Source organism: Bos indicus, chromosome 19, assembly GCF_029378745.1.
Source record: "Bos indicus isolate NIAB-ARS_2022 breed Sahiwal x Tharparkar chromosome 19, NIAB-ARS_B.indTharparkar_mat_pri_1.0, whole genome shotgun sequence".
Taxonomy (NCBI): domain Eukaryota; kingdom Metazoa; phylum Chordata; class Mammalia; order Artiodactyla; family Bovidae; genus Bos; species Bos indicus.
Window position 1 is genome coordinate 27,818,908 of NC_091778.1, and position 18,468 is coordinate 27,837,375.

General features: G+C 47.5%; 3 protein-coding genes across 5 annotated transcripts; 1 reads left to right on the forward strand and 2 right to left on the reverse strand.

Moving 5' to 3' along the window:
- Positions 1–55: 55 nt before the first annotated feature.
- On the forward strand, positions 56–7,092 carry C19H17orf114 (chromosome 19 C17orf114 homolog). Of its 2 annotated transcripts, none has more exons than XM_070772942.1 (2): positions 56–2,133; positions 6,796–7,092. In XM_070772942.1, exons 1-2 carry the CDS (start codon positions 2,124–2,126, stop codon positions 6,966–6,968), a joined length of 183 nt encoding a protein of 60 aa, XP_070629043.1. In that variant the 5' UTR covers positions 56–2,123; the 3' UTR covers positions 6,969–7,092. The 2 variants fall into 2 exon arrangements, with proteins under 2 accessions (XP_070629043.1, XP_070629044.1); XM_070772943.1 differs by lacking the exon at positions 56–2,133 and adding an exon at positions 6,272–6,344.
- Positions 7,093–8,634: 1,542 nt separating this feature from the next.
- On the reverse strand, positions 8,635–10,893 carry PSMB6 (proteasome 20S subunit beta 6). Of its 2 annotated transcripts, none has more exons than XM_019982391.2 (6): positions 10,743–10,893; positions 10,029–10,096; positions 9,554–9,685; positions 9,323–9,452; positions 8,993–9,137; positions 8,635–8,851 (listed from the first exon to the last, which is right to left on the reverse strand). In XM_019982391.2, exons 1-6 carry the CDS (start codon positions 10,842–10,844, stop codon positions 8,709–8,711), a joined length of 720 nt encoding a protein of 239 aa, XP_019837950.1. In that variant the 5' UTR covers positions 10,845–10,893; the 3' UTR covers positions 8,635–8,708. The 2 variants fall into 2 exon arrangements, with proteins under 2 accessions (XP_019837950.1, XP_070629041.1); XM_070772940.1 differs by having other exon boundaries at positions 8,635–8,871.
- A 3,551-nt stretch (positions 10,894–14,444) lies between these two features.
- On the reverse strand, positions 14,445–18,425 carry GLTPD2 (glycolipid transfer protein domain containing 2). The gene is made up of 4 exons (XM_070772936.1): positions 16,221–18,425; positions 16,057–16,109; positions 15,634–15,800; positions 14,445–15,535 (listed from the first exon to the last, which is right to left on the reverse strand). The coding sequence occupies exons 1-4, from the start codon at positions 16,324–16,326 to the stop codon at positions 15,022–15,024; spliced, it is 840 nt and encodes a 279-aa protein (XP_070629037.1). The 5' UTR covers positions 16,327–18,425; the 3' UTR covers positions 14,445–15,021.
- Between the last annotated feature and the right edge of the window lie 43 nt (positions 18,426–18,468).

Sequence of the window (18,468 nt, forward strand, 5' to 3'; positions counted from 1 at the left end):
CCCGCCGCCCTCGGCCCGTCCCGGCGTCCTGCGCGCAGTCGGGACGCGGGGGCCGCCCTCAGCTCTACTGGACAGAGCCGCCCGCTTCTCGCATCCGTGCGGTGCCATCCGCCTGGTTGTCCGTCTGTCTCGCGCCGTCGGTCCGCCCGGGCCCGGACTGTGCCCTGTGGGCGCTCAGCGACCTTCCTCCACTCGGGCACCAGCACCCCGGGTCCTCTCCGGCGGGGCCGCGCCTCCGGGGCCGGGACCTGGCAGTGCTCATTTCCAGGGCGGGCTGCGAACCACATCGGGCCGGCTTAGCCGGCATTTGTAGAAGAAGAATGATAAAAGGCCGGAGGGGTGGTGCCCACAAATTCATTAACGTGAGCAAGCTTGCATTCTTTCATTCATTCACTGTTTATTGCGTCCTTGCCTCTCGCCAGACTCCGAGCCTACAGTAATGAACAAGACTAACACGAACTGCTCTTCTAGAACTAGCAGTCTAGGGGCAAACAGGAAAAATTTCAGATTCTAAAAGACAAAATATTTCATTTTTTTCAAAGCAGGTTCCTTTATCTTTTCTAGATGGAAGAATGGGTTGATGGACGTTTCTTGATGGCGTTTTGGGTTGTTTCTAGCTTATGTCTATTGTGAATAAAGCTCCCATAGGAAGCATCAGTACAAACAAAGCTAGTGGAGGTGATGGCAATCCAGTTGAGCTATTTCAAATCCTCAAAGATGATGCTGTGAAAGTGCTGCACTCAATATGCCAGCAAATTTGGGAAACTCAGCAGTGGCCACAGGACCGGAAAAGGACAGTTTTCATTCCAATCCCCAAGAAAGGCAATGCCAAAGAATGCTCAAACTACCGCACAATTGCACTCATCTCACATGGCTAGTAGTGATGCTTAAAATTCTCCAAGCCAGGCTTAAGCAATACGTGAACTTCCAGATATTCAAGCTGGTTTTAGAAAGGGCAGAGGAACCAGAGATCAAATTGCCAACATCTGCTGGATCATCGAAAAAGCAAGAGAGTTCCAGAAAAACATCTGTTTCTGCTTTATTGACTATGCCAAAGCTTTTGACTGTGTGGATCACAATAAACTGTGGAAAATTCTTCAAGAGATGGGAATACCAGACCACCTGACCTGCCTCTTGAGAAACCTGTTTGCAGGTCAGGAAGTAACAGTTAGAACTGGACATAGAACAACAGACTGGTTCCAAATAGGAAAAGGAGTACGTCAAGGCTGTATATTGTCACCCTGCTTATTTAGCTTCTATGGAGAGTACATCATGAGAAACGCTGGGCTGGAAGAAGCACAAGCTGGAATCAAGATTGCCGGGAGAAATATCAATAACCTCAGATATGCAGCTGACACCACTCTTATGGCAGAAAGTGAAGAGGAACTAAAGAGCCTCTTGATGAAAGTGAAAGAGGAGAGTGAAAAAGTTGGCTTAAAGCTCAACATTCAGAAAACTAAGATCATGGTATCCGGTCCCATCACTTCATGGGAAATAGATGGGCAAACAACGGAAACAGTGGCTGACTTTATTTTTTGGGGCTCCAAAATCACTGCAGATGGTGACTGCAGCCATAAAATTAAAAGACGCTTACTCCTTGGAAGGAAAGTTATGACCAACCTAGACAGCATATTAAAAAGCAGAGACATTACTTTGTCAACAAAGGTCTGTCTAGTCAAGGCTATGGTTTTTCCAGTGGTCACGTATGGATGTGAGAGTTGGACTATAAAGAAAGCTAAGTGCCAAAGAATTGATGCTTTTGAACTGTGGTGTTGGAGAAGACTCTTGAGAGTCCCTTGGCTGCAAGGAGATCCAACTAGTCCATCCTAAAGGAGATCAGTCCTGGGTGTTCATTGGAAGGACTGATGTTGAAGCTGAAACTCCAATACTTTGGCCACCTGATGGGAAGAGCTGACTCACTGGAAAAGACCCTGATGCTGGGAAATATTGGGCAGGAGGAGAAGAGGATGACAGAGGATGAGATGGTTGGATGGCATCACCGACTCAGTGGACATGGGTCTGGGTGGACTCTGGGAGTTGGTGATGGACAGGGAGGCCTGGAGTGCTGCGGTTCATGGGGTTGCAAAGAGTCAGACACGAATGAGTGACTGAACTGAACTGAAATGTTCCTGGGTAAGTCTTTCTGTAGAAATACCTTCTCGTTTCTCTTCTGTAAATAGCTAGAAACTTGCCAAACTTATTTGAGCTCTAATTGCATACATTTATATGGAGACATGGTAAAGAAAATGACAAAGGCTATTTTAAAATGTTCATTAAAAAGCACTTTTTAAATAAGTGAAATATTTTAAAATGGGGGGGGGTATTTTAAAATGAGAGGGATCTGCCAAACTGTTTTCCGAAATGGTGGTTCTGTTTTACATTTCCAAAATCTGTGTATGATAATTCCAATTGATCTGTAGCATGGCCAAGATTTGATATTGTCAATCTTTGAAGTGTCTGCCTGCAATGTGGGAGACTTGGGTTCGATCCCTGGGTCGGGAAGATCCGCTGGAGAAGGAAATGGCAACCCACTCCAGTATTCTTGCCTGGAGAATCCCATGGGCAGAGGAGCCTGGTGGACTACAGTCCACGGGGTCGCAGAGTCGGACACGACTGAGCAACTTCACTTTCACTTCATGCTAGTAAATGTAAAATAATACATCATCGTAGTTTTATTTGCATTTCTCTAATGACTAATGATGCTGACCATACTTCAAGTGCTTATTGACCATTTTTATGTATCTCTTATTAAGTGTTTGATTCTTTCATTGACTGTTTAGAAAGTCATGTGATTTGACTTATTAAATTGTAAGAGTTCTTTATATATTAAATTGGTCAAAAAGTTTGTTCGGAATTTTCAAGTTCTTTGGGGTTTTTCATAAGGTGTTATGGAAAAATGAAAACGAACTTCTTGACCAACCCAATATTTTGGATACAAATCCTTCATCAGATAAATGTACTACAAATATTTTCACCCAGAAGATAGTTTCTCTTTTTAAAATAATGGTGCCTTTTGGGAATTCCCTGGCTATCCAGTGGTGAGGACTTGGCTCTGACCGCAGGGCCCAGCCTCGAAGCATCGCCAAAACAAATAAATAAATGATGCCTTTTGAAAAGCAGAGGTTTTTTATTTTGATTAATTTGTGGCCTATAGACTATTACTCAGCAATAAAAATGAATAAAGTGTAAAATGGTGCAGCCACCTTGGAAAACAATTTCAAAATGTTAAGCCTAGAGTTACTGTGCTTGTGCTAAGTCACTTTAGTCGTGTCCGACTCTTTGTGACCCCATGGACTGTAGCCCGCCAGGCTCCCTTGTCCACAGGATTCTCCAGGCAAGAATACTGGAGTGAGTTGCCATTTCCTTCTCCTGGGGATCCTCCCAACCCAGGGACTGAACCCATGTCTCCTAGGTTTCCTGCCTTGGTTCTTTACCACTAGTGTACAGGCAAGCAATTCCACTCCTAGGTATATTCCAAAAAGAAATGAAACATTTCTTCACAGAAGCTTGCACAGGAATGTCCATAGCGATGTTATTCAAGTAACCAAAAAGTAGACACAAACCAAACGTCCATTAAGTTATAGATGGATAAACAAAATGTGGTATATCCCTACCATGAAATATTATTCAGCCCTGAAAGTAATGATGTACTGATAGCCTGCTCCAACATGGATGAACCTTGAAATGTTATGCTAAGTGAAAGAAGCCAGACACAAGGGACCACATATTATATGAGTCCATTTCTATGAAATGTCCAGAATAAGTAAATTCAAAGAGACCATAGCTGGACCAGTAGCTGGGGAGAGGGACAGGGGGGTGACTGCTAATGGGCACAGAGTTTCTTTTGAGGGTGATGAGGTTACATTAGCTGTGATGGTTGCTCACCTCTGTGAATTAAAAAAAACAAACATTGAATAGTAGACTAAAGCGTGAATTTTATGGCATATGAATTATTCTCAATAAAGTTATTACAAGAAACACAAACTGTTACTACATACAACTGTTAATGCACACAACTGTTAATGCACACAACATGGGTGACTTTCAAAAACATTATGCTGGAAGAAGCCAGACACAGTAGAGGAGCACTGTGTGATTCCACTAATATTGAGTTCTGGAACAGCAAAGCCGATCTATAGTGATGGAAATCAGATCTGCAGTTGCCTGTGGCAGGGAGTGGGGAAAAAAGGGACAGTAAAGGGCACATAGGGAACTGGGGGAGGGAAATGTCCCCTGTCTTGATTGGGGTGGGGATTACATGGGTGTATGCACTTGACACTGGGAAAGACCCTGATGCTGGGAAAGATTGAGAGCAGGAGGAGAAGGGGGCGACAGAGGATGAGTCAGTTGGATGGCATCACCGACTCGATGGATATGAGTTTGAGCAAACTCCGGGAGATAGTGGAGGACAGGGAAGCCTGGCGTGCTGCAGGTCATGGGGTCACAGAATCAGACATGACTTAGCGACTGAACAATGCACTTATCAAAACTCATGAAACCGCGCACTAAGATATGTGCATTAAATTGCAAATTTTTACTTCAATAAAGTTAATTTAAAAAACAGATGTTCCAATGTAAAATAAAAAATCAAGTGTAGATTTCAGTCAGGCAATGCAGTTAGCAGTGCTTTCTGACCTTTCCCACATCATGACACCCTAAGGGGATGACAATGTAGCTCTTGGAGGGCATTTTATTTATTTATTTAAATATTTGGCTGTACCAGGGCTTTTCTTCTTTTTTTTTTTAATCTTTGGCTGTGCTGGGTCTTTGTTGCTGCTAGAGGGCTTTCTCTGTTTGTGGCAAGTGGGAACTATTCTCCGGTGGCGGTGCTCAGGTGTTGTGGAGCACAGGCTCGAGGGCTTCGGTAGTTGCAGCATGGGGCTTTGTTGCTCCGAGGCATGTGGAATCTTCCCGGACCAGGAATCGAACCTATGCTCCCTTCGTTGGCAGGTGAATTCTTAACAACTGGATCACCAGGGAAGTCCCCGTGCCAGGTCTTATTTGCAGCATAGATCTCAGATCTGTTGAGGCTTGCAGGATCTTTTCCTTTATTCTTTTTTTAAGTTGCTGCATGTCAAATCTTGGTTGCAGCATGTGGGATCTAGTTCCCTGACCCAGGATTGAACCTGGGCCCCTGCATTGGGAGTGTGAAGTCTTAGCCACTGGACCACCAGGGAAGTCCCTATTTATTTATTTTTATTTATTTATTTTTTATTTGGCTGCACTGGATCTTAGTTGCAGCATGTGGGATCTAGTTCCCATGACCAGGGGTTGAATCCAAGCCCCCTGCATTGGGAGCACAGAGTCTTAGCTGCTGGACTGCCAGGGAAGCCCTTATTTATTTTATAAAATTAATTTTTATTGGAGTATAGTTGCTTGGAGGGCATTTAGAGTCTTTGGTTAGCACACTTGGGACCCACGGCTCCCAGCCTGGGCTCTGGCTGCCCTACATCTGCTGGGGGCATCAAAGCCTGCCAGGAATAAGCTCAGGAAGCTCAAGTGAGGTGGTAAAGAGCAGACTCTGGGGTCAGACTGAAGAAGGTGAGGGAAAGTTACTGCTTTTCTGATGACTGCCTCTGTGAGCTTGGACAAGTGACCTAATCTTTCAGTGCCTTGGATTCCTCATCTGTGCAATCGCATAGGAATGACACTGACTTTAAAAGATCATTGACACTATCAGATGAGATAATGTGTAAAAGTCCGTAGAATCTACCTGGCACGGGATAATTAATCAATTGGGATTATTTTCATAAGAGGGGACAAGAGCTACTGGACTGTTTAATGAGAATGTAAACATTTCCCTGACTGATAAACTTTCTTGTTCTGAAAAAATAGACTATTCTTTCAAATTTTACATCTTGGGCATTCTAAATAGAAATGAATCTCATTGTGAAATACAAATGCATCCCCAGCAGGGTCCAGCCTGGCACAAAGTTGTCTGGCATTACTGCAATGAATTTTCACTGTGCCTGTCTGTCCTGGCATGTATGTGTCTGTCTCTACCCTACCTTCCCTCCCAGTCTTCTGCTTCTCCATGGAGATCAGAGACAACCCCCAAATTAAGGAGGCACAAAAGGAGAGGTGTTTGAGTGGGGGATCCCCCACCCCTTCCCTCCTCCTTCTTCTCCCCCTTCCATCTCCTGGCGCCGATAATCACCAGGCGGTCGGAGGCTAAGTGGTAGTTTTGCCCACAGCGGAGGGGCTTGGAAACCACACCCCTCCTGGGGCCCTCCTGGCCATTCTCAGCATCTCCGTCTTCTCCACTGTTGAGATGGGTCTGAAGGGGGCATGGTGTTTCCCATGGTGTGGGTGCCGGAGACAGCGAAGGACTGACAGAGGAGCAGGTATGGGGGAGACAGAGGAAAAGGCGGGCTGCCAGTCAGACAGACAAACTGTGCTGGAGAGAAGGGTAGATCCTCAGACCGGGGAAAGGAAAGGATGATCTCTCTTCCTGGGTGGGAGGTGGATCTATCGCTTCGCCACAGGACTAGCTAAACACTTTGCAGCCCCTAGTATGAAGTGGAGAAGTGGGACCCCCCTTATTAAAAAAATTATCAAGAATTTCAAGACAGTGATAGCAGAGCATGACACCAAGCACAGGAGCCTTTCTGAGTGTGGCCCCTTGTGCCAGCGCACAGGTCAAGGGCAGGGAAGCTGACCCTGCCACCAGCTTCCCCTCTCCCTTTCGCCATCTGATGCTGGTGACACTCACCTAAGTCCCCAGCCATCTTCCCTGGCCTCTTTTCCTCCTCCTGATCCACTGTGCCCATCTTCCCCCTCCAATGTCCCTTTTAGGCCTGGATCCAGCTGCCCCTCCAGATCCAGACGGCAGCCCGGCTGTAGCCCCCATTGCCGCCGAGGGAGGGATAACATCCCTAGGATCTGGTGCCTACTTCAGCAGGAAGGCCCGGCTCTCCTTCCGCCACCAGCTGCATGATGTAGCATCAGCCAACGACTCCACCATCTGATGCAGGGAACCAGGGGCTACACCTCCAGGCCTTGGCAACCTTCCTTCCCCATCTTCTCATCTGAGCCCAAGGCCCTTCCCACAGGACCCTCATGACCTTCTTATTAAATACATTGAGAGTTGTTTCTGAGTATTGCTCGTGTGTATGTGTGTGTGTGTGTGTGTGTGTGTGTGGTGTGTTTTGGAGAGGAGATGGGGACAACACCAGGCCTGTGTGATGGGGCTGAGGTGGGAAGTGCAGCAGGGTGGGAGTGAGCACACGGGAGTGGGAAACAGGAGGCGCCTGATCTCCAGCAGAGCCCAGGTATGCCCAGCGGGAAGTAGGTTTTCTGAAACCAAGCTTCAGAGCTGAAGGTGGTGAAACCAGTTTGGAGTGGTTAGTGAGTAGGCAGGACAGCAGATTGGGCCAGGGAGCATATTTTTCGTTTGATAAATATCAAATGTCCACTCCCTGCCAGGTATTGAAAATATATCAGTCACTCAAGCACAAGGAATTCTCTTCTCACTGAATTTGCTTTCTGGTAGGGGGAGGCAGATAATAAATAAGCATGGTAATAGGAGACACTAAAATGTACTGCTGTGAAGAAAATTAACAGATAATGTAAGAAAAGGGTGGTGGTGTTTCTTAAAATTCAGGTTAGGAAAGGCCTTTCTGTGGAAGGATGGAGTTTGCAGGGTTGTGAAGTATAGGGGAAAGAGCAATCAAAGATGCTTTGAGACAGGGAAGACCGGGAGAACAGGTTTTACAGAAAACCAAAACTTCTGCAGTGGTTATTTTAAGCTTGAGACACACGTTTGGGGTCAGAGATTCTTCACTTAATCCAGGACCTCACCACATCCTTAAGAAGATTCCTCTGTACCCTCTGAAATCTTCCAGGGCAGGATTGTGTTGTTTGCTTTTGTTTTTTTGGCCGTGTCACTTGACCTGTGGGATCTTAGTTCCTAACCATGGGACCACTAGGGAATTCCCCAAGGCAGGATTATATTCTAGAACCAGGTTTCCAAATGTGGCTTTCACAGTTCCCTTAGCCACTGACTGGAGAAACAGATGAGGGAAGACTGTCAGTCACTGTCAATGAGCACCACTGAGGTCTCTGGTTCCAGCCAGTCTTTCAGGGGCCAGAGTTCACTCCTGGTTTCCCATCCGAGGGACTGAAAGCTGACTTCCCATCACCCTCCCAAAGGAAAGGTGGTCGCTGGAGCTGACCCACAGCACTCCCAGTGGCTGCTCTCTCCCATTCGACATCAATCTTAAACTCCATTTGCATCAAGGTCCACCTTCCACCCAAGAGCCAAAGAAGTCACATTGCTGCTTCTTATGAGGTGACAGAGGTGAGTGTGAAGACAGGGGACCATGAGCCTGGGTCAGAGATGTGGAATCCTTCTGGCCTCACAGCCAGTAGCCTCACAGCGGGCAGGCTGGGGGGAGGTGACTCCAGTCTCCATGAGAATTTCGAGTTCCACCTTGGGCTTGAATAGCAAGGGGAGTGGAACATCTGTGGAAAGCCCCCACATCAATCACACTCCTGTCACAAGTGCCTGGATGTGGTAAAGAAAGTATGGGGGATGATGGCCTGGAGAAGGGTCCGTCCCAGCTCACTCAGGGCAGTGATTTATACAAACAGGAATGGCCCAGAGGTCAAAGAAAGAACCCCAAAGCACGCAGGTTCTCACTGATGAACTGTTTATTGAATTTTGAAGGGGTATGTATGGGGTGTCTCGTATCTTAGGACCTCAGGGTTCAGAGAGGCGGTAAAGTGGCAATGGTGAACTTGGGAATCTGGTCTCCCAGAAGTACCTGCCGCTCTACCCCTGGTTCTGCAATGGCTGCCAGGCGGATCACCCCTCCACTAGAGCCATCCCGCTCCATTGCCAAAGCGAGAGCTGTGGATAAAAGAAAATTAGGTTAAGAGAAGAAAGTTAGAATCACAGTCAGATGCTGGGATCAAGGCAAGGGAAGAGGAATGTTGACCTGGCTTGGGTAGGAAGATTTAGGCTCACAGACCCAGGAGCCCAAATTCTCACCATTGGCAGTGAACTGCAGGCATTCTTCCTTGGTCATGCCTTCCCGGTAGGTAGCATCCACATAGCCATAGATATAGGAGCTCCCAGAGCCCCCAATGGCAAAGGGCTGTCGTACCATCATACCCCCCATAGGCACCGAGTACACCTACCAGACGGAGAGAGAAAAATGTCATCATTTGTACATACACATTCACCTGTCCATTGTGGGAGTGGTCTGTGTAAAGTTAATAATAAGTGATGCAGAGACTGGAAAAAGAACTAGAAAATGGCTGGGATGGGGAGAGACTGAAAAGGCATGGCTCCAGCATTCTGGAGGTGGTGGTGTCTGACCTGTCCCCCTTCTTGGGGGTCCCAGCCGGCAATGATGATTCCTGCCATCAGGTCTTCTCGATATCGGTAACACATCTCCTTAAAGAGGCTGGCCGCCGTGTGCACCAGCGGAGGCTCATTCAGCTCAATGCTAGATGATGAAGAGAGTCATAGGGAAGACAGTGTCAGACCATTCAGCCCGTCAGGTCCCAACTCCTTTCAGACACTTGCTCTTCCCCTGCCCACAAGTACCTGTGGAAACCAAGCTGATAAGTGACTGCATCAGCTACTGCTTGGGTATCAGCGGCTGAGCCTGAGCGGCAGCAGAAAATACGGTCGTGAATAGGGGTCAGCTTGTCAGTCACTCGATTGGCAATGTACGACCTGCAGGATGGCAGAATAGTGAGGAAGGAGCCCACCCATCTCCCACTTCCATCTTTCACTATCCACTACCTCAACAGGAATTCCAGTATTCCCGATCAGTCTTCATCTAAACTGAAACAGGCTGGAAAACAAACTTTTGCAAGAATTTCACCAAAAGGTTTAGAGAACTACAAAGTAGTAAAAGATGGAACAAATCCTGATCTCCCAGGAGGGGAGAAATCTCCGTTCCCACAGCAGCCCAAGGAGGATAAGCATGGGCTGGCAGCCAAGGAAGGAAGGAAGGAAGGAAGGAAGGAAGGGAAAGATGGGAAGAAGATCTTTCACATAGCTGTCCTGAGCTCACCCAGTGGTTGTTCTGGAGTCAGCTCCTAGAACCACGCCCCCATCAAATTGCACGGCCATGATAGTGGTCTGGAAAAAAGGATAAAGGGCGAGTCGGCCTCTCCATATTCTCCAGCACACACAAACCTCAATGATCCGTCTATCCAGTCCCCAGAGTACGAGTTAAGTAGTGCGCCACCAAAGAAAGTGACAGTGAAGTCGCTCAGTAGTGTCCGACTCTTTGCGACCCTATGGACTGTAGCCTACCAGGCTCCTCTGTCCATGGGATTTTCCAGACAATATAGTACTGGAGTGGATTGCCATTTCCTTCTTCAGGGGATCTTCCCAACCCAGGGATCGAACCCGGGTCTCCCGCATTGTAGACAGAAGCTTTTACCGTCTGAGCCACCGGGGAAGTACCAAACCATCATCAAATCTCACAGGGGGTGGGTCTCAATACCCCACAGGGTATCATAATTCCAATCCTCAAATTCCCAAAGGGCCACCCTGGCCTTAAGCTTTCGTCCTGCAAGATTCCAGAATCCCACGCTCAGCCTACCTTCCACCTCCCACCACATCACTCCTGCATCCTTATAATACCTTTCCCCCTGCCTGAGCGCATCGCACAGACCACCTCCCTCCTCCCACCCCTTCAGTTCTCCCAACCCACTCCAGCGTTATCCTTCTATCTCTTCAAGCCTTGCGCATATCTCCTGAATCCCGAGTTCTTCCTTACCCCTGTGGAAACTTCCCGGTTCTCCCAGTCGGGGGCAATAGCCTCAGGCCCCCAGGCTGGTGCCGGCCTGGTCCCCCGAGCTGCTACTAAGGTGGCCGCCATCTTCCTCTTCCGATATTGCCGCAAAGCAACTGTCGTAAAGCGCTCTGTCACTCTCTTTAAGTCGTGTTCTGAGGACTTCTGGTTGACGGCAGAAGGGAAAAGAAATGCATAGGGAAAGTTCTTTTGCGACAGGGAGCGCTTGATGGCAGCGTGGCTGGCAAACAAACCAAAAAAACTCAACAGAAAAACCCGCAAACCGCATGGAAAGACTACTTTCCTCTTGGTTCGGGCGGGACTGATAAATCTGATCGGAACTGCGGATCAAAGAACCTTCATGATAGACTTGTGGATCTCCGGTTTACAGTGACCGCACTATTTTCATTTCTCTTAGTTATAAACCTAGGAGTATATAGTAGGAATGAAATTGCTGGGTCATGTAATAACTTTTTGTTTAACATTTTAAGGAATTTACACCTTTTGCACAGCAGCTGCCTCGTTTTACATTCCCATTAACCGTGAATGAGGATTACGATTTCTGCACTTCCTAATCGTTACTGAGCATGTTTAACTTTAGCTGTCTTAAAGGGTGTGAAGTGATATCTTGTGTAACATTGAGCGTATTTTCATGTGCTGAATGACTATTTGCACATCTTTTTGGAAAGTGCTTTGTCCATTTTAAAGTTGGATTTTTTTTTTACTGTTATTAATTTAAGAGGGCTTTTGTTTCGTTTTGTCTTCTTCATAAGCAAAACATCAAACTTTTAAAAATAGGCTTTTTAATTTCTTTATATATTGGCTGTACCTTGTGATTTGCAGGATCTCAGTTCCCTGACTGGGGTTCACAGCAGTGAAAGCCCCAAATGCTAACCACTAGGCCACTAGGGAACTCCCAACATCAAACTTTTAAAAAATTTGAAGTATAGTTGATTTACAATATTGTTTTAGTTTCAGGTGTATAGCAAAGTGATTAAGTTATATATATATTTCCATCATAGACTATTACAAGATATTAAGGATACTTCCCTGTGCTATTTACTTATATTTTGGCTGCACCGGGTCTTAGTTGTGGCATGCAGGATCTAGTTCCCTGATTAGGGATTGAAACCAGCCCCCCCTGCACTGTAAGCACAGACTCTTAGCCACTGGACCACCAGGGAAGTCCCCTTCATTTTTCCCCCCTTCATTTTTAATATAGGTGTATATACCTCCACAGTTTCTTCTGAGCACTTTTTATGCTACATCCCAAGTTTTGGTGTGCTTTGATTTCACTTTCCCTAGTCTCAAAGTATTTTTCTTGGAGTGGGGGAGAAAAAATATTTTCCTGGTGATTTCTTCTGTGACCTAGTGTGTTAAAAGTGTGCTTTTTTACTTTCCACATATTTGTGAATTTTTCAAATTTCCTTTTACTGTTGATTTCTAATTTCATTTTGGCTTAGTTGGAGAAGATTTTGTGACTTCAACCTTTAAAAATATTTTGAGACTCTTGCGGCCTACTCTGTGGTCTATTCTGGGGTTGCGTGTGTGCTTGAGAAGAATATATATTGACTGTTATTGTGTGGAGTGGTCCTCCTATGAACTTGCCATACTATTTCTACATACTTCAGCTGGAGCTGGGGTTTGAATTGAAAATATGACCCTGACACACTCTTGCTTAAAATTAACTCTCAAGATACAGTCTCCCATCTCTATAATAGATTATAAGGGCCTTTGTGAACTTGCTCCTGCCCACCTGACTGTAATCACATCTCCTCTTTTAATATGTTTTGTTGTAGTAAAATATAAATAATATAAAATTAGCATTTTAACCATTTTTGGTATACAATTCGATAGCATTAAGTACATTTACATTGTTGTGCTATCCCCTTTTCTTTTTGACACTCTTTTTTTTAAAAATATACATTTATTTATTTTAATTAGAAGTTAATTACTTTACAATATTGTATTGGTTTTGCCATACATCAACATGAATCCGCCACAGGTATACACGTGTTCCCCATCCTGAACCCCCCTCCCTCCTCCCTCTCCATACCATCCCTCTGGGTCGTCTCAGTGCACCAGCCCCAAGCATCCAGTATCATGCATCGAACCTGGACTGGCGATTCATGTCATATATGATATTATACATGTTTCAATGCCATTCTCCCAAATCATCCCACCCTCTCCCTCTCCCTCTCCCACAGAGTCCAAAAGACTGCTCTATACATCTATGTCTCTTTTGCTGTCTCACTTACAGTGTTATCATTACCATCTTTCTAAATTCCATATATACGCGTTAGTATACTGTATTGGTGTTTTTGACACTCTTAACTGCAATCATCTGAACTATTTTTAGTGCTTCCTCATACATTCACTCATCAAAGAGCTGTTGAATGTCTGCTAGGTGCCAGACACCATTTAAGGCACTGATAGTACATCTGGGAACAAAGTAGACAAATCCTAGCCCCATGGAACTTTCTATTGGGGAAGACAAAAAAAAATTATATAGTATGTTAGATAGTGAATTATACTAAGACGAAAAACCAAGCAAGGACGGGAGATAGGAAGTGTGTGTGTATGTGTGTGTTGAAATTTTAGAAAGAATAATCAAGGCAGGTTTCACTCAGGAGACATGTAAATAAAGACCAAAAGGAAGGAGGGAGGTCATTTGTATATATTGGAGAAAAGCATTCTGGACAGAGAGAAGAGCAAGTACAATGGTCCTGAGGCAGGATCTTGCCTGACATGTTGTTGTTGTTTAGTCGCTAAGTTGTATTTGACTTTTGCAATCCCCAAGGACTACAGCAGGCCAGGCTCCTCTGTCCATGGGATTTCCCAGACAAGAATACTGGAATGGGTTGCCATTTCCTTCTCCAGGGGATCTTCCCAGCCCAGGGATTGAACCCAAGAATCCTACATTGGTAGGCAGATTCTTTACCACTGAGCCACCAGGGAAGCCCCTGCCTAACACATTCAATGGATATTGAGGAGATCACTTTGGCTAGTAGAATCATATCACAGAGGACTTTTGAGAAAATTTTCATCCTTCTCAACTGAAGATATGATCCAGAAAATCTTCTGCTTAAGTTTTTAAAAGTTTTCATCTAAGTGCAATAGGAAGCCATTGGAAAATGTTGAGCAGGGAAGTGACATGATATGCTCTACATTTTAAAGATCACTGTGGCTGCTTTTTTGAAAATATGCCGTAGGGAAGTAAAGTATGGGAGAGAGAAACTGGAGGCTATTGAAACAATCCAAGTGATAGATAAAATGGACTTCATAGGTGGGTAGCAGTGGAAATAGTAAGAAATAGAATTTGACAGATTGGAGGTGGGTATGATAAAAGAGAAACCAGAGTCTGGATGACCACAAGGTTTTTTAGCTTAAGGACGTGGAAGAATGGAATTGTCATTTACTGAGGTATGAGGACTATGGAGCATTTTAGGAGGCGAGGCTATCGGAAGCTCAGTTTTGGACTTGAGTTTGCTATGTTTCGTTGAAATCCACATGGAGATGTGGAATAAGGACGAGTATACGTAGTATTCTGGAATCCAGGGGAAAGTGGGTTGGAGTTACAATTTGGGAGTTATCAGTGTATAACTTTGTTCACTGGAGGCAACAAACGAACGTTATTGAGTTGGCGCCTGCTTGACGTGAGTTTTTAGCACAGGTTTTAGCCTTGGGTAGCTGACGGGAAAGGGTGTCATTTATTAAGACAGGAAACATAAGAAGGGGTGCGGTTCTGGGAGGAGGTGACTGGATCCGTGTAGGATGTGTTGCATTTGCGGTGTCATGTGGAGATGTCCGGGAAAGGGTTGGCTTTATGGGGGCTGGAGCTCAGGGGACAGGTCTGGACTGGAGACGTGGCATGTAGTGGACAAGTGAAGCTGTAGGAATGACTGAGACAGGTCAGGGGTAGCGAGTCTCTCGGCGGCGGGGAATAGGAATAGCACATCTTCATCTTCCCGCATCTATTTTTCCTATTTCCCTTAAGTGCCTGCCATCATCGCACAAAACGCCCTAAGTCGACGGCTATCAGGGAATAGCCCCACTGTTTTTATTCCCCCCTGTTCCTCCCTCCTCCGGGCGATTGCAGATATAGAGGAAGAGGCTAAAACCCCACCCACGCCGGGTTGGTGACGTCACCACGGAGGCGGGGTATGTGGTGACCATGCGCCTGGCGCCGAGAGGCCAGCAGAGGGCTCAACCCCAGCTGCACCGACACCTCCCCGGTATGCTTCCTTCCTTCCGCCAGCAGGCATCAGGCCAGCTCGAGCAAGCCGCGCTCAGCCAATAAGCCCTGGGTACGGTTGTAGACGTCCTCCAGGGTGCCCGCGGCCCGGGCCACCGCGGCCCTCGCCTCCGTCTCTCTGGCTCCGGGACACATCAGCTTGAGTAAGCGGCCGCGACCCGGGAAAGCGAGGAATGCGAGGTGGGCAGCCTGACGGACGAGCCAGGAGTGATGCGGGGCCAGGGCCGTACCATAAGCGTCGCTGCACTGAACGCCGGCGTCCGGGCCTCCGAGCATCCCGGTCGCCACCCGGTGGAGGCAGAGCTGGGACCAGCGTAGCGCACGGTGTAGCAGGAGCATGGATACCGAGCCTGAAGCCCTCGAGGGCGATGAGGCGATCTCGGGCCGCTCCCACGCCACCATCGTCCCCAGGGACGTGTAGTGCGCGGCCTGTGGGCCGTGCACCAGAGCTTCGAGGGCTGTCACTTTGGCTGAGGCCTCGCTTGTGGCGAAGGCGAAGATGGAGCCGAGGGGAGTTACGAACCTGTGTGTGTGTGATGGTGGGAAGGGTAGGAAGGTTTGCGAGAGGGCGATGGAGCCACCAAGAGGAGGGGACTGGATGGGAGGAGAGAGATCACTCACCTGACTAGATCCCTCCATCCTGCCAGGTACTGTGACAATTCCACGTCCCCTTCCGGCTTCAGACTGGCGCGGAACTGCCTCATTATACGGCCCAGCATCCCCTGGGGGCCCAGACACTGAGGCTCTTCCCATTCCGCGCCCTCCACGGGTCCCGACTGTTGCTGGACCTGCAGGTTAGATTTGAGGGCATCGAGATGGGAGCAGAACCCCTAGCTTGCTGGGCTCGCCAAGCAGCCCAGTTGGGCTCTGAATAAATTATTCCTTAGATCTAGCTGGTGTTCCTCTGGCTAGACTCTCAGCTTCTGACGGGAGAGGGGCGAGTAGGAGGAGGGCCTGCCCTTCATCAGATCCTCAGACTGGTCCACTTGCCACTGCTCAGGACCCCGCCAGGAGCTCCCAGTTCCAGCCCTGCCGGTAGCGTACCTGGAAAGGCGGCGGCCCCTCCGCAATGCAGGACTGCGTCCCAGATCCACAGCCTGAGAGGGGGAGGCGGGACAGAGCGGTGAGGGCCTTAGGTGAGGCCTTAGATCCCCAGGGCCTGGATTCCCCGGTTCCTCCCAGAGCAGGTGAGTGAACGGAATACTCACGAAGGTTCCGAGCCCAGAGATAAACAAGCAGTAGCGCGAAGACAGCAAGAGGAATTGCGCTGTGCAGCCACCGCCGCGGCATCTGCCCCGGCAGTGCGACCCCCATGGCTGCAGCAGGAACCACCGCCCCCTTGCCAGCCGCTAGCAGGGCTTTGTCCCTCCGCCTCCAGGAGGGGAGAGAAGCCGCAGTGCCTGAGGTGCAGAGAGTTAATAATTAACCTACCAAGGCCCCTTCCCCTGTGCCCTTTGCCCCAGAGGGCAGCATCCGAGGGGTGAGGGACTGGAATGAAGAGAATTTAGGGGATTCGGTAGCAGTGACATGTCCCTTACATTTCCCTTCCCTGAAGGCTGGGTGGTAGTAAGAGGCAGCCTGGGTACTGTGAAGAGAGGCTGAGGTCAGAAGCAGGTCCTCCAAGGAACAATGGTGGGCCTTAAGCTGACTCTGGGCTTGAGTTCCTCCACTGTAAATTGAGGATAATAATAGGTTCTTTTGTAAGGCCTCATGTGAGGATTAAATGATATCATATGTGCAAACACTGTAAATGGAAAAGCTTACCACAATTGTTCCATAAATCTTACTTTTTAAGTTCAAGCATGGGGCACCTGGGACCCAGGGAACACCCACTTCTAAATTATCCTATCCTCATGCATATGTGCTAAGTCACTTCAGTCCTGTCTGACTCTGTAACATGATGGACTGTAGCCCACCAGGCTCCTCTGTCCATGGGGATTCTCCAGGCAAGAATACTGGAGTGGGTTGCCAGGCCCTCCTCCAGGGGATCTTTCCAACCCCCAGATCGAACCTGCATTTCTTATGTCTTCGGCATTGGCAAGCAGGTTCTTTACCACTAGCACCACCTGGGAAGCCCCATCCTATCCTCAGGGGACCTTGTCTTGACCTGGAAGCCTGATGTCTCAGTTATATACTTTAGGCTGTCTCCTTTTACATTTGTTTAATTCTTTAAACCTCCAAAATGATTCCTCAGTCAAACCAACCTTTATAAATACCTCCACATGCCAGGCCCTGTACTAGGCCCCAGGAATAGAAATGTGCCTTTACAGAGCTCAAGGTGCGTTGAAGAATTTATCATCTGTCTCTCCAACTGGGATGTGAGCTCTGATGAAGACAGGGGCTTTTTCATGTTTGCTACTCTATTTATAGCATTTAGAATACTACCTGAGACACAACACATTGTTTCTAAATAAGTATGTATTGAATAAAACACAGGAGTGTGCGTGAGGGGCAGGCCAATGAGGGTTGGTACTACTCCCCACTGGGGGCTTAGACTGTAAAGCCTCTGCCTGGGATGCAGGAGACTTGGGTTCGATCCCTGGGTCAGGAAGATCCCCTGGCGAAGGAAATGGCAACCCACTTGAGTACTTTTGCCTGGAAAATCCCATGGACAGAGGAGCCTGGTAGGCAACAGTCTATGGGGTCCCAAAGAGTCGGACACGACTGAGTGACTTCACTTTCTTTCATTTTTCACTACTCCCCACAACGAACCTGAGCGGTGTTTTGTTTTTTTTTTTCTGGTTTGTTTTTTCCAATTAGGAGTCCCCCTGGTGGTCATAGAGGGGAAAACATTGAGGGAAAGGATACAGGAAGAAATGGAATAAATAGCATCTCCTGTCCTCAGCCACCTATCCGTAAACTTATTAGACTTCTTCCCTGTCTCTGTGTACAGTTTCTTTTGAGAGAGAGACGTGTCCCAGATTCTCAAGGAGTCAGGACTCCAACCACTCACACGATGCTTCCTAGCTCCCATAGTTCATGGATTCTTTCTTACCCTGTCTCTGATGCTCTCTCACATCCTGGAGGTCCCTGGGGTCCCTGTCCCCTGGGATTCTGGAACCATCACTTTCATCCCTAGCCTTGGGTTCCCAATTTCCCAATGCTGGAACGTTCCCCGGTTTGCTGGCTGTGACCTTAGGCAAATTGTTTGCCATTTTTGCAGCCCCAGTTCCCTCATCTGCAGAATAGGAAGGGTAATTTCCACCGCCTAAAATTGTTTTGTGGATTAAATAAAATATGCCTGCAAAACGTGAACCATGATTCTTGGTTTAAAGTTTGTAACGTTGTGTAAGTGGGTGGTTTTTCAAACTCGTGGGTTCTTGCTGCCCCTTCTCCTCTGGCGCTGGGCTGAGAGTCAAGTCTGTAGGCTTCCCGACTGGACCGGATTAGTTTTGAATTTCACTTTATCCGGGTGGCCCTTCCGCAATCCGAGCCCTCTTAAAAGCAAAGGTTGCT